A 23,086-nucleotide genomic window follows, 5' to 3' on the forward strand; every position below is an offset into this window, starting at 1 on the left:
TCATAGATCAATTACATGATGTAATACACATTTTTAAGTTCCAGTGAGGTCATCAGGTATTGATACTCTTAAATATGCATTTTTAAGAGGCTTTGGCACAACAAACTGCAAACAGATGCTATGTTATGCAGAAGCTCATATTGTGTACAGTGGGGATCAGAACTAAGCACTTGGATGTGGAATGGAGCAAATTTCTGCCATGAGATTCTGAGCAATTAATGAACAAACCAAGAGAACATAAAGACCAGAAAGTATTGTGGCATGGATCTTTAATGGAACCAGTTCTTTCAGCAAGTTTCTTTTAACTTGCAGTCACAATTTTATAATTTTAATTTTAAATCTCTGTACAAACAATACAAATAATATTTGTGTAATTACATTTAAATAAATTGTCACTTTGCATAAAATTATGCTTCCAAGTACTGTGTTTTTCAGGTTAATCTGTCAATGTCAATTGGATGGATTGTACAGAACATACTGCATATCAATTATATTTAAGCTAAGCTGTGTTAGCAAGAACTCATCCTCATTACTTGTAACAGTTAATGAAAGTGCAGTCAGAAATGGTCAGAAGATTTTGTAAATTTATGAAAATTTCTGAAAATTACTGAAACATATTTTTTAAAGTGTATGTCAAATTTGTAATCAGAAAACACTTCAGATCCAGTATGGATTTTAAGTCTTATATGTATGCACTCAGATAACATTTATCTTCTACTGAACAGAGAACAAACTAGTCATCAGACAACTAAAATTATCAAAGCTTCAGAAAGAATTCAGGACTTTCTTTCTTCTTACAATAAATTCTGTCTGGATAAGGGTTAATTCTACACTGTGGGGATTAGAAATAAAACTGCTTTCAGACAATTAAAGAACAGACACGACATAAGTTGCAAATACAGACAAGAACACTAACAGTGTCTCTCAGAATTATGAGATTGGTGGGATGACAATATCAGCTGACTTTAATTACTTGCAATGAAACATTCACCTAGCTCCACTGAACATCACTGAGGGAATAGGTTAGCAATGAAACTCAGTGCAAAAAATCAGGGCCAACCATTACCTCGATGAAAAATTTTACAACGTACTTAAAAAGTGTTTCATTATTTCCATCAAGAAAGTCACACAGTAAAATAATTTTACTGCAGAACTTCACACTGCTACAAACTGAACTTTTATTACTGTGAACACGGTCATTCAAGATCTCTATGTTTTTTTATTAATAAGTAAATGCATAACAGACTTTCAGGAACAAAGTTTTTCCTACACGGTGATCTCTGTGGTGATGTTAGTGCAAAAAATGATTACCATAAGAAGCAAAGATGAAAAATACATTGCAATAAAAATCAGGACTTAAAATCCTCCGCATCTCAAAAGCTGACTCTATTAATCTGCAAGATATTTTTATTTTTTTTATTTTTTTTTTATGTGGAACTGCTCAGAAAAATACAAGCCTTCAAGCCTGAAAGTGAACAGTTGCATAACCTTTGTAAACTCCTAGACAATTACACTGTCTGCAAATGCAGGCATCATCCATACTAAACTGAGGAATTTGTTGACCTTTTAGCTTCAGCTGTTACCTTGTCATAGACTTCGCAAATATCTTCCCACGGTACATGCTTCTAGTAAGTAATACTGAAAACATGATCCTTCAGGGCAAGATTACAAAGTTTAGGATTACTTGAATTCTATTACTTCTACTAGAGAGCATTCTAAAACTATAGGATTACTCCTGTGGAACACGAGAGGTTTCACAATCATACCATCAATTATTTAGCTGGTGTGTATTCTTCCTTGTTACATTATTTGTACTAAGATTTACCTTGCACAGCCTGCCAAAAGTAGTTTTTACTCTACTGACATAAACTCAGCTTTGAAAATCATTATTACTTTTTTAAAAATGATGTAATATAGTAAATACAACATCAGAAAAGATTTAGAGAATGCAGAACAAATTTATTCAAATAACCAAAAAGATATTATAGGTCACAGTATTTTATTTTATTAAATACCAACTCAATTTGTGTACTAAATTCCTGGTTTTGCTACACAAATTTGTATTGGAACATAATTTGTTCCGTATGAATTGCAAAGCATAGAGTTCAGCAGAAGCCTTTGTAAAATCATGGATTAAAAAATAACTCTTCCCCACCTTCCTCACCCCAGTATATTGCTGATAATTTTGATTTTTTTCAAATGAAGCTGAAACTGTAGTTCTTGTTCACTGCTAAGTTTTGGTAAACCATGCATTTGGAGGTAAACCATGCATACTCAGATCGCTTCAGGGTAGGTACCTGACAGCTTTGGCCAGTTTTTGAGGGAGGTAGCTGCCTGGGTACCTTCACTTCCCTTCGCTGATCTTGTTTTGCAAAACTTCTGGGCTAGCTCCAAATACAGAACTGCTTGTCACTACCAGCTGAACACCCCTCCACGTTAAGACCCTCCCAATTTTGGCCCTACTTTGGAGGTAGCTGCATGCCTGCTAGCTACCATTGCCTCCTCCAGGGAAGCTTCTGCAAATGTTTGGCATTCTGCCTGAGAAACATTTAGCTCTGGGTATCAGCTGCAAAGCCCTTCAGGGTACGGACACCACAAGTTTGGACAAGTTTAGAGGGAAGTGTATGCCTGGTAGCTACCCTTGCCTTCGCACCTCGGCATGCTTCTAGAAAAAAAGATTTGCCTTCCTCCAAGAGAGATTTTTTTCTTTGTGGATCCTAAACTCGGATCCCTCTAGGAAGTGTAACAGAGAATTTTGGCTAATTTGGAGGTTGCTACATGCGCGGTAGCTACCTTTGCCTCCACCACATTGTACTCATGAAAAATTCTGTGTTACACGCGGAAGTTCTGGAAAGACCATACCCAGATGGGGTATCTACCTGAAGTCTGGCCAAATTGGGAAGGACGTGCATGCCCAGTAGCTACCCATTCCTCCTCCCAGGCATACTTGGTGAAATTTTTGGGCCTCTTCCAGAGAGAGAGGGGCTTGTGGATTCGGTCCGCAGACCCCTTCAGGTTACGTACCCGAGAACATTGGCCAAAGCTGTCAGGTACCTACCCTGAAGCGATCTGAGGAGAGGATCCCAAACTAAATCTGTATGTGGAGGTAGCCACAAAGCTCTGGCCAACAAGATCCGCCAGCTGTGTGGCATCCAGGGCAGCATTCGTAGCACAGACGGTTTGTATGTGGTCTTGGACACTGGCTACATGTGTCTTTATGGTGTCTGGGAGACCACCTGCCTGCGACCATAGAGACGCGGTCCTCCCGGCCTGCTAGAGCGGCCCCCCGCGGTCCGCCAGAATCCCAGCGTCCCTTGCGCGCTCCCGCCCGGCCTCAGCGGCTTCCGGCGGCGGCAGAGCAGGGGCGGCGGGAGCAGCGAGGCGGCGGTAGCCGCGGCGTAGCGCGGGCAGGGCCAGAAGGTGCAGACGGTGATGGTGCAGCCCATCGTAGCCTTCCTGCGGCCGGGGGGCGACGGGGGAGCGGGTGGGGGGCGGCCCGGGCCTCAGGGGTCTCGGCCCGGGCCTTGAGGCCTTGTTCCGGGCCTGGAGCTCTTGTCCCCGTGCTGAGCCCTTCACGCAGCGCCGCAGAACCTCATCTTCTGCTACCTGCAGAGCGTGAGTAGCGCAGGGAGAGGACGGGGAGGGGATGGGGATGGGGATTTGGGGGAGGGGTGGGGGGAGCGGGGAGGGTCCGGGGATCCCCCTCGCTGAGTTTTCGGCTCTCACCGGTTGCTCGGGGCAGGTTTGTGGGGAATGGAGAGCTGTGCGGCGTGCTGGTGGGTACAAGGAGCTGCTGCGCAGCGCGGCGTTGCCCCCTCGTGTTAACGGGAGTGGGATCGTGCAGCCGGGCGTGCAGGAGTGTTCCCTTGTGACTGGAAACGTGTTCTTCAGCAAACGTGTAGTATTCACCCGGTCCTATAACACTCTAAAATGTCAGACTGTTAATTGAAAGTGCCCCTGAGAGTTGCTCCTTGGAGTGTTTGGGAGCTCTAGCGGCTATGGTTAGCGGGTATTTCTGAACACATGAGAGAGAACAGAACTACTCGCGGTGTTTGTGTGCCTATTTACTCTCCTCCTTCATTCTGCAGAGGTCGAGGATCCAGGTGTGGCTTTCCGAGCAAGTGAACATGTGGATAGAAGGCTGCATCATCGTGAGTATCAGCACGACCCCGCGTTACGTCGTTAGTTTGTTTTCCCTCATTCACAATCCTATTTTTTCTTGTCAAGAGAAGCTAGCACAAGGGAAAAAAAAAATCGCTAACAATTAGTCTTCATTGTCCAGCCTGGGTCAGCAAAGCTGACGATGGTTTGTGTTGTTGCTGAACTAATTGCCACTGTTGCTGATTTCTAGGGCTTTGACGAGTACATGAATTTGGTGCTGGACGACGCAGAGGAGATTCACTCCAAGACAAAATCAAGGAAACAGCTGGGTGTGTCGTGTGTCTGTGCAACCCGAGCGACGCGCGGTCTGAAACCTGCCTGGGTGAGCCTTCTAGGTAGCAGCACTGAGAGGTACCAACCGTGATGGGCAAAACCCTGCTCAACCACAGGAAATACTTTCTGAAAACGCGAGATTATTCTCAGGTTCTGGGCTCTCTCTAATCCCCTCTTTCCCTTCTCTGTGCTGCAGGCCGGCTCATGTTAAAAGGGGACAACATCACTCTTCTACAGAGCGTTTCTAACTAGAATTTGCCATCCTTAGAACAAAGGTGGCTGCCGTGCTGCGGAGTGACTGAGTGCCAGGGGAACGCGGCCCGCTGGTAGATAGGAAGTTATTTGTAACTGGGGTTGCATGTTGAGGTCAAAAGTCCTTCCTTTGTGGACTTCCTTTTCTTTTTGCTGTGGATCTGATAAGTTTCGCTAACGGTATGTGCTTTCTCGAACATTACATCTGCATTATGCGGCCAGGGTGGACTCGTTCAGGGCACGGAAGCCCCACACGGTCCTTGAGCTAGCAGGGTGCTAAGGAGGGTGTTGGAGATTTTGCATACAATTGCAGCCCTTTGTTGCTGCAGTGACAGGTTCCTCAGATTCTTTCTAAACGGGGTTTAACTTGTTGAGAATCTTTTTGGGAGTGTTTATTGTGGATCAATCAGTAAAAGTATCTTAGTGGGCCCGTGAGGGATTTGGGGCTGTGGTGCAGTAACCCAGCGTTTACAAGTGTTACTGCTACGCATGCCTGTCCAATAACGTCTCCAGATCAGAGAGTGAGAGCGGGCAACTGGTTTGGATTAAATCTGTCACTTCTTGCTGCTTTGGACAGAGCCTGTAGATTAAACCCTTGTGCTGTTCAATAAGCTGGGGTATCAGATGTGTCGGTTGGGTTTTTATCACTTGATTTATTTTTTTTATCCGTCTGGAGATCTGTCTGTTCTATTTAAGTTTCCCCAAGAGAGCTGAGTTGCTTGGTGCATCGACCAAAGATCAGTTCCCTGGCTGACTTGGGACAACCAGTCCCCTCGTTTTTCTGAGCACAAAAAAAAAAAAAATTGACTGTAACTGTAACTCAGAAACTAAGATTACCTGAATGGAGAGAAATGAATTTTGATGCACAGGCTGTGCTAGAAATCTGTTAATCAACATTCAGTTTTTCAAAACTTCAATTTGTGTATCACCATCATGAAAATTAGTAAATTCAAGGTGGGAGATCCTTTCCTGAAAGGGAAGGACAGAAATACGAGTCTTGCTGTGGGGCCTACCCAGCGCAGTTCTGCCATTCCGAGAAGTAATACGTCAGGAGTGTCACAGCAGACGTTCCCAGGAAGAAACCTTTGAGGGGCAGCATGACACACTTTATTGGCTAAAGCAGCTTCAGCTGTACAGCCTGCTGCCGGGATGGGGAATTCTAAGTTGTGTTCAAGTTGCTGAGTTCCTTTCAGCATGTAGTAAAGATGTAACGTGCCGATGTGGTTTGGGAACAGGAGGCATTACGTGTCACCAGCAGTGGGCACACAGGGAACAAAATAGTATCTTACGAGGTCCTCCACATCCGCCTTTCATTTTGTCCTTGGTTTGCCAGCTGGAGCTTTCAGGAGGCGAGGAAGGAGGCTGTCCCAGTGAGTAGTTCAGGTGTTGCAGGGTATTTGTGATGCAGTGCTTGTAAAATTTACCTGCCCGCATCTCCTGTTACAGGCAGCCCCCCCCGGGCCCTGTGAGACGGGGAGCTGCTGCCCGGGCTTAGGCCCAAGGTGCCCTGTCAGGCCCAGGGCCGCCCTTGCCCTTGCCCTCGCCCTGCCCTTCCCTCCCGCTCCTCAGCCCTTCCTCAGGCCTTTTGGGCCGTCCGTCCCACCGCCCTGCCCCGTCCCTGCCGTCTCCCGAGGGAAGCAAAGAGTCCCTGGGCGGCCTTCAGGGAGGAGGTTCTGCTGAGGAAATTAAAGCTTCCCCCTTAACGGGCGCCTTGCGAGTTATTGAGTTCCAACCTTCTGCCTTCCTTTCGTAGCAGTGCCTCTGAGGGGTGTGCTGTAAGGTAGCCGTCATCTGGCGCGCTGCTCCTCCGTTTCCCAAAGGAGCTGCCCTCAGGATCTGACTAACTCTGGATGCACCCGGTTGTCACCTTAATTTCTCCGTTAGTTTGCTGGAAACAACCTGCTTGGGTGACCGTTGTGTTTGTTTCTTAAACCTTGGATCGAGGAGGTCTCTGTTTCCTTATGCTGATGTTCACGAGGAAAGTGCAGAAGGGATGCTTGCTGTTGCCCGGGTCGGTACTGTTGCCAGGATGGGAATGTTTAGCCTACCGGCCCTCTGGTGCTGTTAGGCTGCACTCGGAGTGTGAGCTCTGGGCCTTATTTGGAAAAGACTGCGTTATTTGAGTGTACAAACCCGAGATATTCTGTGGATAGGTGATTCTCGAACCACGTCAGAACCACTGCTGGAGTCGGACGCGCGTTTGACTGATCAGGCGGAGCAGGTGAACTGAATTTGTTGCTGGATGGCGAGGTGTTCTGGGGGAAGAGCTAGTCTAAGGAAAACTTCCTCTTACTGCCCCTTCCCATCTCAAATGGCCACTGCCTGGGGAAATTGCTTCTTTATGAGATTAACTACAACGTTACAGTGAGGATGAGGAATCATCATTACTCCCATAGTTATTTGCTGCCAGGCCGCAGCGTTGATTTCAGAGATGTTTTTTTTAAAAAAAAAAAGGAAAAAAGAAAGGAAGTATGTATTCTTTTACATACTCTCTTTTTCCCGAGAGTAAATGTTGTAGCTTCAGCAGTACCCTTCCTCTGGAAACGATTCCCAGTGCCTGCTCAGACACTGGGGAGGAAAATGACCGAGAGAGCAATGGAGGAGAGCCACCCGATATAAAGAAAGGAAAAAAGGGGTTATGGATGAAGGGAAAGCCACTACATAAAAAATTGGTGCTATCTAAAAATTGGTTAAGGGTTTGGGACCTGCAGGTGCTGCCTACACGTGCGTGTGTTGCAGTCGTGCCTGTTGCCACTGCGCAAAATGGAGAGAGCTTCTTTGTCGAATGCAGCATGAAAGCATGCGCCATTGCCTGGAAGAAAAGCACGGCCTTCCCTCGTGTGGGACTTCTTCCCTATTGATCTGTGGTTTACCTGAAGGTTTACCATAACCTGCATCATATGTTTCAAAACAAAAACAAAACCCAACACCAACATTAAAGGGTGGCAAGGCAGATGCTCATCTGGGGACTGCTGGGACTGACAGGCATTGCTCCGCACCGGTCCTGACAGCAGCACCAGCTGCAGCGGCGGTGGTGGAAGCATGGTGCGAGTGTGGGGAGCCACGGCCCCTGCCTGCGTCCTCTTCCTCCTGCTGGTGGCCCTGTGTGCCCGGGGTGCCCAGGCTGCGCCATGGCGACCACCGGGAGCAGGTGGGTGGGCAGGGCCGGGGCCAACACCAAACCCTGGGCGGCATGGTGCTGCGCGGCACGCGTATGGATGGAGGGGACGGGGACGGGATGGCAGCAGGGCCGGGCGGGCACCGCGGGCAGGGGGCAGGCAGGAGGCAGAAGCCCCGCAGGGTGGCACGGTGGGGCCGTGGCTGCTGCGGGGTTGTTTCCTGCCGGGGGGGCCGGGAGCGGCGCTGGGGCCGAGAAGCCCGGGTCTGAGCCCCTGTGGGGCTGAGGCCGCTGGCCCCTCTTGGGAAATTTCCACCTGCATCTTTGTCCCGTGACATTGCCTCAGCCCCCTCAGTCACTGCAGGGTGCTGGGGAAGAGGGAGAGCACAGCATGCCATGGCAACGTCTCTCATCTCTGCTTGATTTTAGATGATGACGATGTTGGCTCTCGATATCCAGCTTCTCAGCTGGATCATGGTTTGGAGCCTCAGGAGGATCCCCGAGGTACGTTGCGAGTGTGCTTCCTTGAAGGAAGATGGCTAATGGGCTGTAATAGTTTATTCAGGGTCTTCCAAGTGCGTTTGTGCCTTGAGGGGGCTTGCACAAATGAGCCCTGAATATTTCTTCACTTGGAGAGATGCCACCCCTGCCCCTCTCCACAGAGAGGGAAGAACCCAGGCTTTTCTTCCTGTTTGGGCCATGTCATTACCTGAGCCCCAGCCAGTGCCTCCCGGTCACTGAGGAAGAGGCAGGCCCCAAGAGGCAATGGAAGCTCCCCTTACCTGTGTCTGATCCCACTTGTGCCCACAGGCAGTACTGGTCAAGTGCCTCCATGGAATCCTGCTCCTGAGCCTGCCAGTATGGGTCCCACAGGTGGTAAGTTGTCCGTGTTCATTTCCTTGCTGTTTGTTAAGGGTTTGTTGAGCTAGCTCAGCAAGGGTTCAGCTGCTCACTGGCCAGGGGGCTTCTCCATGACAAACATGGATGATCATTTTTCCCGGGGTCTGCACGCTCCCCCTGCAGTGGGGTCTTCCTTTGTGTCCAGCAGAGATCTTCCCGTAAGAAACACCTGAGGGGCCACATCTTTGGCGGCGTGGTCCCTGCGGGGTGTTGCGCACAGCCTGGAGAGAGGATTTGGGAAGAGGCCAAGAGGGAGCCTCCAGCTCAGCAGGCCCCTTTGCGGCTTTGGAAATCCTGGCTCGTGTCTGGGTCCCACATCCTTGCCTGAGCCCCCTCCAGTCGCTGCAGGTCACTAAGGAAGAGGTAGATCACACCATGCACGGGGAATGTTTCTCTTCTGTGCTTGATTGCAGCAGTTCTCGTAGGCTCTGGCTACTCGACACCTCAGCCTGATGTGGACCACAAACTTGCAGCTGATACCCAGAGCTAAATGTTTCTCAGGCAGAATGCCAAACATTTGCAGAAGCTTCCCTGGAGGAGGCAATGGTAGCTAGCAGGCATGCAGCTACCTCCAAAGTAGGGCCAAAATTGGGAGGGTCTTAACGTGGAGGGGTGTTCAGCTGGTATTGACAAGCAGTTCTGTATTTGGAGCTAGCCCAGAAGTTTTGCAAAACAAGATCAGCGAAGGGAAGGGAAGGTAGCCAGGCAGTTCCTGGGTATTGCTATACATAAGACCCGGACTGCTGTGCTGTATTACACAATATTTATTTAAGCTGCAGCCCGGGGGTCAGTAATTGCCCCAGGCTGCATCCCGGGGGGGCCTGCCCCAGCCCTTGGAGGAGGGTGGGGGGGCCGTGGGGGCGGTGTCTGTGCCCACGAGGACTGGGGGCTGCTGGGCCGGTCGTGCACCTTCCACTGATCCGCTGCCGGGCGTGGGGGCCGTGGAGGCCGGGCTGGTGGCAGGCGGGCCGCTCTTCCAGGCACTGATGGTGGCCGCTGGCGTCGGGCCTGGCTCTCAGGCGTACCACGGTGGTCAGGCCGCCTGTACGGGCTCACGGAGCGGCTGCGGGTGTCAGTCTGGGCTGCCTGGGCTGCGGCGAGGCGCCTGCGGAGACAGGAACTTGCTGAGGCCGTGCTGCGGCTGCGGTGCCAGGCGGGTGCGAGGCAGCAGGGTGCAGGCACCCGGCTGTGCGTGAGCTGTGGGCACACAGTGCTCTGTGCAGAAAACAGGGTGCCCTGTGCCCTCGGCTGGGACTCTGCTCCCCTCCACATCCTGCCCCAGCTTGTCTCCTCCCCAGCGCCTCGCCAGCCATCCTGACCTGCCTGCTCTGCACGTGCTGTCCCAGCAAGAAGACCTGGCCCCCGCAGAGACAGGGGTCCACAGCCGGGCTCAGCACGACCGGGTCCCAACAGCCACCGGCTGCCCTTTTTCAGAGCGCCTTGCAAGGACCAGTACTCAGCTCCCTGCCCGGCCCTGGCCCTGGCCCAACAAGGTGACGGCCTCGGCTCCCTGTTCGGGGAGGTGCTGCCCATCCGCTCTTTGGGATGTGTAATTAAACACACAAGCTCTGTGTGTGCTGAGGACACGCACGCTGGCAGCGCTCAGGTGCGGCTGTGACACACCGACTGCCCCTCTCCAAGGCAATGCCCGCAGCTGGCAGGGCTCATCCCCATGCTCCCAGTAGCTGGCACACCTTGGCTGAGGCGGACACCTGCAATTCAGGGCATCCCAGAACAGGGTGCCTTGTGCTGGGGGGGAACTGGCACTGCTGCGCTTCTCTCTCCGATGGCACCCTCTCTCAGCTCCTGCATTTCTCTTCCTGACCTCGCTTTGCCTACGGCTGTCCCTGGCTCTGCTCTTGCTGCGGAAGGGCCAAGCTTCGCTAAGACCAGCAACAGAAAAATGGGCTCCAGAACAGAATGCCCAGGAATTAGAGGCCACCTAAAGCACTGGACAGCAGAAATTTCAGAAGAGTCTGGTCAAAAACTAACTGCTCACTTCACAATACGCTAACGACAACTGCTTCCTGGCTGGCAGCAGCCACATAATAATGTTAACAAAGATACGGTAAAGAATTTGGGAGGGGGAGAGGAGGAGAGGGAGCGGGGGAACAACAACTCACTGGTTTTTCTGCCACCAACGCCTGACAAGCACACAGCATGAAGTACACAGCTATCAGAAGCAGGAAGGCAACCAAGAATGCCACAGCGCCTCCTATGCAGTAACGGCCTCCTATGCAGTAACTTCGGAATTTTTGGGGCTTTGCAGTGTTTGCATTGTTCTCCCCATCCACGCCTGCAAGAACAATTGTGGACATTGCTGTGTCCTGCGCACTACTGGTAATCTCACCGGAGGTCTGACATTGCCAGGAAGTGTTCTGTTTCATTTGGTTAGCATCTTTGAGCAAGTGAAAATCCTCAGGCCGCAATGCTTCCTGAGGTTCAGCAGAAGCTGGGGAATCTGCCAAAGGCACTGCAACTCAAGGCACTCTGGAGCCTCCCTTTTGCCTCTCAGCTTTGTTTTCCCTCCATCCTTTGTTTTCCCTGCCATAATGCTGAGGGCCCAGTGTCTCAGGTTTGCTCCCCCAGCTCTTTGGAGTTCTAAAAGGTCTTAGGTGCTTGCCCACCTTCGCTGCTCGAGGCACACTCGGAGCCTTAGGGACAAAACTGAACAAAATTCGGGAGCCCAGGAGTGCCAGTGAGGCAGTGCCCCATCTGCACTGGGTCAGGGCATCACTCTGGGCCTCAGCTCACAGGAGGGGTCCCGTTTCCCATCGTCTGCTCAATGGGCTTCTGACGGCCTCGTTCCCCCAAGAGCAAAGTTCCAAAATCCCTGGGAACTGGGTGCGCTGGGAGGTGACCCCTCTCTAACCACAGCCACAGAGCTTTGTGAGCGTCTCTCCGCTGCACTGCTCTCACATGCTGTCACAGCCCGGGGAAGACAGCCATCCTCAGGGAGCCACTCCTGCCTTCCTCTGCAACACTTGCTGCCTACTGACACTCTTGGGTTTGGCTGCTGACATGAGCTGCAAGAGCGGGTACCAGGGCAAGAACCTGCACACGCATGCTGGTTCTGGTTGGTGACAGCGGATGACCAAGAAACAGCCTTTACCTGGTGGGGCAGTTGACTTCACTGGCTCTGTTCTTTTGCCAGGGAGCGGCAGCGTGCGACCGCTTCCTCGCCAAAGCACCTCCTTCGGCACAGTCTCTCTAACCAGCTCTTTAGAAAGAAAGCAGGACAGTGTGACTACAAGGAACTGCTCCTCCTTGAACCATATTCTGGGCACAGTTGCAAGCACACACCAGTTGCTGCTGGCTGGATACCAATGTTTGCACGGAACAGCTCGGACCACTTATGGTAGTGCTGGGCTAGCAGCTGCCCCTGGGACACGGCGTGACCCACAAGCGGCAGCAGAGGCTCTCGGCCTTCTCTGAGGCTCACCAGTGCCTGCCAGGTGTGAAATTGAGTGTCTCCGCTCTGATCCATCCCTTCCTGCTGTGCAGGTTACGGTGTGTCCACACATGGATTTAGAACCTCAGCTTCCCAAGTCTTATGGCGGACAGAGTGAAATATACCCACCAGGTGCTGCCTTCTCGAAGTACTTTCTGATTTTCCCTGTGATGTGAGAGGACCTCAGGGAAGGTTTTACTCTTTCAGCTTTATCCTTTACTCTTAGAGGACCTGAAGAGAAAGTAGGAAGTTAACTTTGGCACCAGTGCAATTTGGAGAAGCAGGGCTTCGTTTGTGAAGTCAGTGAAATGACTTCCCACCCCTGGGATACCAGCTGGGCTCCAGCGCCGGAAGCAGCCGAGGGTCTGGCAAAGCCCTCCCTGGGGACACTTCTGCAACCAAAGACCCGTGAGAAGTTTCTGTCACATCGACACCTACATCAGTAGCTCTATGGCAGTGCCCTGTTTGCACTGGGTCAGGGCATCACTCTGGGCCTCAGCTCACAGGAGGGGTCCCGTTTCCCATCGTCTGCTCAATGGGCTTCTGACGGCCTCGTTCCCCCAAGAGCAAGGTTCCAAAATCCCTGGGAACTGGGTGCGCTGGGAGGTGACCCCTCTCTAGCCACAGCCACAGAGCTTTGTGAGCGTCCCTCCGCTGGACTGCTCTCACATGCTGTCACAGCCCGGGGAAGACAGCCATCCTCAGGGAGCCACTCCTGCCTTCCTCTGCAACACTTGCTGCCTACTGACACTCTTGGGTTTGGCTGCTGACATGAGCTGCAAGAGCGGGTACCAGGGCAAGAACCTGCACACGCATGCTGGTTCTGGTTGGTGACAGCGGATGACCAAGAAACAGCCTTTACCTGGTGGGGCAGTTGCCTGTGTTGCCCCTGTAATTTTGCCAGGGAGTGGCAGCTTGCGACCGCTTCCTCGCCAAAGCACCTCCTTCGGCACAGTCTCTCTAACCAGCCCTTTAGAAAGAAAGCAGGACAGTGTGACCCTAAGGAACCGCTCCTCCTTTCGAGGACGGTATCTTTGAAAGGTAGTGCTTCTCAAAAGACATCCCTAAAGTTTAGAAGCTACGGCCTGGGCTTCTGGGGGAGGTACTCACTACTCCAAACAACATGTCATTCACAAAGAAAAATCTAAGTGTTCGACCCCTGGCAGTCTACCAGCACAGACAGCAAAATCTGGCCTGCTGCGAGACCAGGAGATTGCAGGAGATCTTCTTGTTCACATCGCACATAGTGCATTTTTGGCACACTGCAAGATGTTGCTCAATTCGTGCCTTCAAAGAGGACAGAAAAAAGCTGCATCCAGTTCAGAGGCAGGAACAGCCCTTCTGAGAAGCATGTCCATCCCATCATGCTGACTCCATCCCATGGGAAGGGCAAGAGTCACACACATCAGGCTGAGCCGCAAGCTCTTGAACCATGTTGTGGGCACAGTCGTGGGCATCAGGGAAGAGCCCACAGTCCCCAAACAAGAGGAGAAGCACAGCCAAGTCATTTGAAACCCAACTAGAATTTGACAGCTAAATCAGCTGAAACTGAGGTAAGCGCCAAGGGTGCTTTTCCCCTGCAGTGACATGTGTCTCCCGGCAAATGAGACAGCAAGGACTGCTTGGGCTGTGCCTCCTGCCTTGAACTCGCCCAGCTGCAAGCAGCGCTGTGCAGGAGCTGAACACAAGTTCAGCAGAAGCCCTTTGCTGCTGGCTGGATACCAATGTTTGCACGGAACAGCTCGGACCACTTATGGTAGTGCTGGGCTAGCAGCTGCCCCTGGGACACGGCGTGACCCACAAGCGGCAGCAGAGGCTCTCGGCCTTCTCTGAGGCTCACCAGTGCCTGCCAGGTGTGAAATTGAGTGTCTCCGCTCTGATCCATCCCTTCCTGCTGTGCAGGTTATGGTGTGTCTACACATGGATTTAGAACCTCACCTTCCCAAGTCTTATGGCGGACAGAGTGAAATATACCCACCAGGTGCTGCCTCCTCTAACTCCTTTATGATCTCCTCTATGATGTCAGGGGATGTTGGGGAAGATTTTCTTATTTCAGCATTGTCCTTCGCTGTTAGAGGACCTGAACAGAAAGTAGGAAGTTAACTTTGGCACCAGTGCAATTTGGAGGACCAGGGCTTCGTTTGTGAAGTCAGTGAAATGACTTCCCACCCCTGGGATACCAGCTGGGCTCCAGCGCAGGAAGCACCACAGGGCACCACAAAGCCCTTCAGGGTACGGACACCACAAGTTTGGCCAAGTTTAGAGGGAAGTGTATGCCTGGTAGCTACCCTTGCCTTCGCACCTCGGCATGCTTCTAGAAAAAAGATTTGCCTTCCTCCAAGAGAGATTTTTTTCTTTGTGGATCCTAAACTCGGATCCCTCAAGGAAGTGTAACAGAATTTTGGCTAATATGGAGGTTGCTACATGCGCGGTAGCTACCTTTGCCTCCACCACATTGTACTTATGAAAAATTCCGTGTTACCTGCACAGCGCTCACCCGAGAACCCCCTGCTCAAACTGGCAGTGCCGCAGCCACACACAAGCGCGGGCCCTTCCTGATCGTGGGCCGAGGCCAGGCTCCCCACAGCCAGCCCTCCTCAGGTCCTGACCCTGCACAGATGGCCGATTTTGGCCAGGGCGCCCCATGCCAACGCTCCTACGGCTCAGCTCTCCTCAAGGAGTACAAGAAAAAATTCCTAACTCTTTGGAGTCAGGGCTGGGATTGCCACATGCTGGCACAAGCAACTGGAACCAGAGGGGAGACCCGAGGTGCTGCCACCACCAGAGGTAAGAGATCCTCATTTGCAAAATCTCACTTGAGGGTGGCCATCTCCTCCCATGTGGCTCCTTTGAGGAGCAGAAAGCTCGGGTCGAGCTCCGGAGTCCCCTCTGGGGGTGAGGATGAGTTGTCTCCCCGTGGATGGGCCCAGGGTTGGAGGGCACAGGGCTGAAGCTCTGTCTTCTCGGGGACAGCCAAGCCTCACCTTCTGTCCTTTGCCATGTACAGGCCTCAGCTTCTTCCTCCCTCAGATTTGTCTGGGGCCAGAAGCCGAAGGAGAGAAGGCTCTCAGTTAACGGTCAACCGGTGCACGGTTAACGGTTGGACCTGATCATCTTGTTAGCATTCACGAAGACACATAAGCCACAAAGTGCTTATATGAAGGTGCTTTTATTAGGCGCTGGAAGTTAGGGGCATGCCTGCCCAAATCTAATTTCGTCCGATTTGTTCACTCAGTTCTCTTTTATCTCCTAAAATATTACATATGCATTAAGTTTTACAACACATCTATGCATATTCATTTCCTAGCTCTGCCTAGCCCCGCTTCGTATGCTAATTATCTAATCGGTCCTTCTGTGCTTGCGTATCACTCTCTGGTGGTCGTCCGGGTGGTCGTCGGGATGAAGTAAGATGTCTTCATCAGAGTTGAACTTTTTACCTTTTCTTCTTGCGCATCCTCTCTGAGCCCTTGATCGCAGTCCAAACCGCAAGGTTGGTTTGATCCAGGGTCCAAGAGGCCCCAGTTATCTAGATGTCTTGCAAACTGAGCATTCTTTGAGTCCTCCTTACTCCTCATGATGAATTGGTGCATTACCCCATTAAAACAAAAATTAGGAATCAAGAAAATTACAAAGATTAGGATTGTCACATTTCATAAGTCCACCACTTCTGCTCTATGTTACATTCGCTCTTCTGGTTGGGTTCACTTGATCTGGAACAGATCCTGTCTATTCCGTTTTCATTCCATTTCGCCTCCTGGGTTCCTCCGATTCTTTCTCTGTAATCCAAAGTTGTTATAGGCCGGTGGAGGGTATTGGGGATGTGGTTCCATATGCCGAGCAGTGGTTTGCATCACTGTCCAGTTCCAGGTTGTCTTCCTTAGAATCAGACTTTTCAGCGTTATAAATGTTAACCAAATTAGTACCCCTACAATCACCAATATAATTACTGTCTCCAGTAAGGATTTAACCCCATTACTAATATTCCATTCGCTAAAAATTTTATCCAACCAGCTTGTTGTCCTATCTTTCTCTTCCTGTTCTGCATCTTGTTCCACTCGAGCCAGTTGTTCTATGTCATGTTCTACATCAATAGTCACATTTGGAATGTGGATGCAGCAATGATCAATACGATCTTTTAGAAATCCGCATACTCCATGTTCCTTTAATAACATTGTATCTAATGCCAATCGATTTTGTAGGACCATTTTAGTTGTAGCTTGTAGTTGGATATTAAAATCTCTAAAGCCTTACTTGTCCTGTAAGTTTATAAATCGTTTCTCTATTTCGATAAGTAGCTACCTGTGCAAATAGAGATTCTAATGCCCAACTGAATTTTAATTCTATCAGTTCCTTTCATTATGGCAAAATCTTTAACCAATCCTACCAGTAAATTCTCTGATGATTGCCCGTGTGGGATCTGTACCACTTGTGTCCATGGTACCTGGTCCTCCCTTTTTCTTCTAGATCCTTTTTGGTGGGCTACCAATATCCCTTTATCCAATTTTGGATATACCAATATTTCTCTTATCCCATAATCTGTGCTATTTTCATGTGTTACTATGCACCGGTAGTTTCCTTCGTTGACATTAGTAACACTAAACAGGGTTAGGGTGGTAGCTCCTCTCAGTTGTAGGCCCAATTCTGGGGTATTACTTACGTACGCCTTCCCCTTCCATGCAGCCTTCAGTCCTGTATTGTCCCCAGTTGTGTTTATGTCTATTTCCTGGCTCTGTCCGGAGTCATTTATTTTCCCCCAGACCAGCTGTAGAGAGCTAATTGTTATTGGTTTATCGTCGTGCATTCCACATTCCAAAGTAACATTTTCTCCTTTGAATATTTCCTCTTTCTTATATTTTTCTGGTATTTCTAGGAGCCCAATTACAAGGTATTTACACAAAACAATTACTGTTGTCATTACCGTTGTTAAGAACCCCGACATTGTATGGTTATACGCGCTTCATCTGTAGTTTTGTATCTCCGATTGCTTGCACTGACCACAGTTCAGGAACCTTTTTCACCCGAGTGTAATGAATCCAAGCATCCACCCCATCTACCTTTACAGCTGTAAAAGTAGTCAATAATACTTGATAAGGTCCGGCCCACCGTTCTCTCAGGGGTTCTTCATTCCAGTTTTTGATGTACATTCGGTCGCCTGGCTGAATGTCGTGGACAGGGTTTTCCAGTGACAACGGTCGGTTCCACACCAAAACACTTCGAAGTTGAGCTAAAGTTTTGCCAAGAGACAATACATAATTATAAACATCCTGGTTCCCTGTTATGTGCATATTAGGATTTGGTTCTGGGGATTCGTAAGGCTTTCCACACATAATCTCGTATGGGCTTACTGCCATTCCACTCCTTGGCTTTATCCGTATTCTCAGTAAGGCTATAGGCAAAGCTTGTGGCCATTGTATTTTGGCTTCCTGGCAGATTTTACTGATCTGTCCCTTTAGAGTTTGGTTCATCCTTTCTACCTGTCCACTAGATTGGGGTCTCCATGCAGTATGTAAATGCCAAGAAATTCCTAATAGCCGACTTACGTCTTTAACCACAGATGCAACAAAGTGCGGTCCCCTATCCGAGGATATTCCTAACGGTACCCCAAACCTCGGAATGATTTCCCGCAAGAACCATTTTACTGTCTCTTCAGCTTGATTGGTGCGACAGGGAAGGGCTTCTGGCCATCCGGAAAAGGTGTCAACCCCTACTAACAAATACCTATATCCCCTAGTCCTAGGTAACTCTACAAAATCAACTTGCCAGTAATCTCCTGGTTCTATCCCTACTCTCACTCTTCCCATTTCAGCATGTTTTCTTGCTACTGGATTATTTTTCAAACAAATCTCACACTTTGACGTTACTGATTTTGCCACTGTTAACATATGTGTAGAGGTAATGCTACGTTTTAAAAATGTTACCATTGCCTCTGCACCCCAGTGACACTCATTATGTCTTGTCTGAAGTATTTCTCACATCACCAAGGGGGGTATTACTACCTGGCCCGTAGCGGTTACATACCGTCCATCAGAGTTCTTTCGGGCCTTTAGGAGATTTGCTAATTTCTCATCCTCTGGTGAATATCTTGGTTCCTTGGGAAGATTAAGATGAGTGGGGCCTACCTTGAGTGGTACCAGAGCCATCACATTCCACACCTTCTGAGCAATTTGTCGAGCTGCTCGATCTGCCAACCGATTCCCTTCTGATACCTTTGAGGTTCCTCCTTGATGGGCTTTGCAGTTGTCCTGGTTCCAGTTAGGACAGAGTTAATTTTTCCTCATAGTAGCTGGTAGGGTGCTATGTTTTGGATTAGGATGAGAAGAGCGCTGATAACATGCTGATGTTTTAATTGTTGCAGAGCAGTGTTTACACCAGCTATCCTGGGCCTTGAAAAGCAAGTCCTATGGCGACATGGCATCCCAGAGAGAATTGAGTCAGACAACGGGACTCATTTCCGAAACAACCTTATAGACACTTGGGCCAAAGAACATGGTATTGAGTGGGTGTATCACATCCCCTATCATGCACCAGCCTCTGGAAAAGTTGAACGATACAATGGACTGTTGAAGACTACACTGAAAGCAATGGGTGCTGGGACATTCAAAAATTGGGATACACATTTGGCAAAGGCCACCTGGTTAGTCAATACCAGGGGATCTGCCAACCGAGCTGGACCTGCCCAATCAAACCTGTTACGCACTGTAGAAGGGGATAAAGTTCCTGTAGTGCACGTAAGAAACATGCTGGGTAAAACAGTCTGGGCTACTCCTGCCTCAGGAAAAGGCAAACCCATTCGTGGAATTGCTTTTGCTCAGGGACCTGGATGCACTTGGTGGGTAATGCAAAAGAATGGGGAGGTCCGGTGTGTACCTCAAGGGGATTTGATACTGGGTGAGAATAGCCCATGAGTTGAATTGTAGTATGTTAATTATTATATAATACTGTATGTCGTCACTACCATGATTGCTATATATCATAGATGAAAATGGTGATTAATTAGAATGTATTGGAAAGAGTGTAACCTGAGCATGACATAAATGGTATGGAATAAGGGGTGGATATCTGTCCTGGTTCCAGTTAGGACAGAGTTAATTTTTCCTCATAGTAGCTGGTAGGGTGCTATGTTTTGGATTAGGATGAGAAGAGCGCTGATAACATGCTGATGTTTTAATTGTTGCAGAGCAGTGTTTACACCAGGCCAAGGACTTTTCGGCTTCTCGCTCTGTCCTGCCAGCGAGCAGGCTGGGGGTGCAGCAGGAGCTGGGAGGGGACAGACCCAGGACAGCTGACCCAAACTGGCCAAAGGGGTATTCCATACCATCTGACGTCATGCTAAACAATATATAGGGGTGGCTGGCCGGGGTGGGGGGCCGGCTGCTCGGGGATAGGCTGGGCATCGGTCAGCGGGTGGTGAGCAATCCCATTGTGCATCACTTGTTTCGTACACATTATTATTATTAATACTATTATCATTATCACTATTATTATTGTTATTATTATATTCCTGTCTTAATAAACTGTCTTTATCTCAACTCACCGGCTTCACTTTCCCGTTTCTCTCCCCCATCCCAGAGAGGGAGGGGGGAGGGTGAGCGAACGGCTGTGTGGTGTTTAGCTGCCAGCCGGGTTAAACCACAACACCTTGGGAGAGATGTTTCTGTGGCTTCTGAACGCCCCAGGGCAGCTGTAACACCAAGCTGGAAATTTGGGAGCAAGGATGAGGTTGTGGGATGGAGGGTCATGGAGAAAGCGAAGGGGGGCAGAGGTGTGAGGAAGCTTGCATTAAATTAAACATTATCTGAGGACACGGAGAAAGAGAAGGGCGGGGAGGCTGAGGATTTGAACCCATTGGGAGCTGAGAGGGACATTTCTGCCTGCCCTTGTGTGAAAGGCCTGGTTTTCCTTATCCCTATCAACCCTTTCCTTTGAATTTACACATGAATGCCTTCTTTATTCAATATCTCAAGCATCTCCTGTGCTTTGCTCCCCAGTGGACCCAGCAGTCCCTTGCAGCCGTGGGGCTCCAAGTCTCCCATTTGCTTTTCCAGTGTGAGCCCCGCATGCCCAGTGGGAGCAGGAGCAGCTGTGGGGCAAGCCATGATCTGGGGCTTGGCAGGGCACGTTCAGCTTTGGCTGAAAGCTTTCTGCTCCCACCAGCTGTGATATAATGGCTTTATTGGCATCCCTGGTCTCTAACCTCCGGCAGCCTCTTGTACTTCTGGATGGGGCTGGCAGGTCACTGCAAGGTCTTCTGTGCATTGCTGTTTCTCTTTTGGGCAGGGTAGGATTTCAGCCCCAGGAGCTCTCATCCCGTAGTCAGCCCATGTTGGAGAGGAAGAATGGTAGAGGATGATTGAGGATGATGGGCTCCTTCTTATAAACAGCTCTGAAGATGTTTCCTGGGTTGCAGATGTTCCTCGGTGCAGAATTTGCAAACTGAGATTCTGAAACTTCAGCTTCCTAAGTGTCACTTCCCAAAAGGATGACAAGCAGTGGGTGCCACTGTCCCCTGAGGACATTATCCGGGGTCCCAGGGTGCAGCCGTGAGACAAGATGAACCCTTTGAGCACCGAGGGCTCTGAGGTCTGCACGTGGACATCCCAAACTGACCTCATGCTGCCAGGAAGTGGATGCCCAAGAGGATTTCTTGGTCTGTTTGGCTGTGGTTAAGACTGAAGCTCTCTTAAAGGCTGCTACGTGAATGTTTCCCATTATGTGAGATGTTGTGCTTACCCGTTCCAAAAGCTCCAGCGAGACGGCAGTCATCCAAACAGTTGTGAAATACGTAACAGAGGAAACATTTACTCTCCTCTCTAGATCCATCAAGATCAGGTCGTGAAGTGGTGGGCTTAAACTGTTACACAGGAGGCTAGGCATTGAAAAAAAACTGTTAATGGTAGAGCAAATTCAGACAGGATTAGCCTGTCCTGGGAGCTGGTGGTATCTTCATCACCTGCCCTTTTTATGAGAGAGCTAGTCTAACATCTCGACTAACATCCAGATTTAACATCCCGCCAGCCAGATGGAGAGGACAATGTGCTGAGGTCTCTGCCATCTGTTTTCCTGTCAAATCCCATACGCTGATAGATAAATATCGATGTGTGAGCCTCGTGTCTTCATTAAGAATGCAATAGCAAATTTCATGGCCCTCTGACAGCAAAGCTGCTGGTTTTGAACCAGTGTCTTTATTGCTATTGCTGGAGGGAAAGGATGAAGCATTAAATCAAGGGCTGGGGAAAAAAATGATGCTGTGCTTCACTGATGGAGAAAATCATGGTCTAGGGATCCTACTAGAAGGTAACAAATACTGCACCCGCATGGCACATGTAAACCTTCTGGTAAGAGCTCTGAAGGTTCAAACGTATTCCGAAGACACAGCTGGGGCAATTTGGCAATCGCTGGGCTTATGCCAGGCATATTTTAGTCCAGGTGACTTGGACAGCAGGATCAAATGTCATCTACACCACTCACCGGTGGCACAGAGCCCACAAACCCCCTGTGCTGTGTTACTCAAGAGCAGGCTCACCATGTCGCCATGTGAGAGCAGCATCAATTTTTTACCAGGGGGTGACCTCCTGCTGCCTCCGGAGCTATTGCTGGTGAACTGAGTGTCGTGGATGGGCAAACACCTCTGTCTCAGGAAGGCATTCAGGGCATGGCACACGCGGGCACTTCTTGGTTAGGAGCAGCCTGATCTGACAACTCTTGTGCTTCATTTCCATCCCCTCTCCTTTGCAACCCAGCTGCTGTTAGGCTGGGAACATATAGCAGGAAATACATCAGGAGAGCATCATTTCAGTTTTAACTTACATCTTGTTTTATTTGTGCCTTCTGCAAACTGATCATAGGGCTGGATTTTTGGGGTTGTTTTTATGTAGTGTCAATTTGCAAGCTGTTATCCATTCATTTCTGCAAAGAAACACAGGACTTGGAGTTGTTTGCAAACTATTTACATGTACATTTTACCCACGTGTGTAGTGCAGCAATCTGTTCATTTTCGCTCTTACTGTTATAGCATCAGATAAATTAAGGGGATTGGACTCCTGAGCTGGGACTTTGCAGCAGATATGCCTGCATCTGAACATGACTGGTATGGACTCAGGGGCACTATGGCACTCGGCGAGCATCTCAGGATATCTCTGTTCTCCAAAGAAGCGATGGATAGTGGTGCTTGTTTGTCTGCCAACACAGGACTATTTTTCCTTAATGTTTCCTTGTGGTCTCGATAGTGCCCTGCTGGGCAAATTGCTCTTTGCTGGCACAACCCCTGTGCTGTTTGCTTCACTGCTAACATCGGCTGCAACTTACCACCGGAGTCTTTGTTTAAAGTCCCGATTATGAACAGATCTCCCATGTGTGCATCTTTACAGCTGTTCTTTCTGGCCTTCCAACACGCTGCCAGTAGAGCTCATTGAGTCAGGAAATAGTTTTTCCATCAGGGATCGGTCTCTGCAGTGCTGCAGTTTTTCTGGGATAAGAGGGCTGTGTCCTGGGAGAGTTTTGGTCCCTTTCCTACCTGAACTACTTAAACTGGTAAGGGGTTGCAGAGAGGTCACAGCGATATTGAGCTAATTCCCATGGCTAAGTTCATCTCAGGTTCCTCTGACATTATTTGGGAATCTGCATGGAGGGCAAAAGTTAATGATTTCCTTTCCCAGAGCTCCCTGTAGAGTCAAAGGGAGGCAGAGGTTCCCTCAGAGGTGATGCAGAGCACCAAAGTTATAACCACTGACCACTCAGGGGACTCACAATGACCGTACTTTTCCTCCAGACATCTCTCTCAGGGGTATAAAGTTAGGTGGGGTGTCCTCAGCCACCTTTCCTGCTGGTCTCTGCATCCTCTTGGGAACAATTCCTCTCCTTCTGACACAAAAAGCTTACCCCGAAGGCAAGGAGACTCACATCAATCTTGTGACCTCATTTCAGGAGGAAGA

The 23,086-nt window shown here is 49.6% G+C and overlaps 1 protein-coding gene across 9 annotated transcripts; it reads left to right on the top strand.

Moving 5' to 3' along the window:
- Positions 1-23,069, top strand: LOC308186282 (uncharacterized protein; the record flags this gene model as incomplete). Of its 9 annotated transcripts, none has more annotated exons than XM_080608420.1 (6): positions 1-3,420; positions 4,089-4,151; positions 4,352-4,483; positions 8,234-8,308; positions 8,615-8,680; positions 18,516-19,644. In XM_080608420.1, exons 2-6 carry the CDS (start codon positions 4,128-4,130, stop codon positions 18,621-18,623), a joined length of 405 nt encoding a protein of 134 aa, XP_080464546.1. In that variant the 5' UTR covers positions 1-3,420; positions 4,089-4,127. The 9 variants fall into 9 exon arrangements, with proteins under 9 accessions (XP_080464546.1, XP_080464547.1, XP_080464544.1 ...); XM_080608421.1 differs by lacking the exon at positions 1-3,420 and adding an exon at positions 3,427-3,615 and having other exon boundaries at positions 4,352-7,837; positions 18,511-23,069; XM_080608418.1 differs by lacking the exon at positions 1-3,420 and adding an exon at positions 3,427-3,615 and having other exon boundaries at positions 4,352-7,837; positions 18,516-23,069.
- Positions 23,070-23,086: the final 17 nt, after the last annotated feature.

This window comes from Anser brachyrhynchus, assembly GCF_964034855.1.
Source record: "Anser brachyrhynchus genome assembly, contig: SCAFFOLD_149, whole genome shotgun sequence".
Taxonomy (NCBI): Eukaryota; Metazoa; Chordata; class Aves; order Anseriformes; family Anatidae; genus Anser; species Anser brachyrhynchus.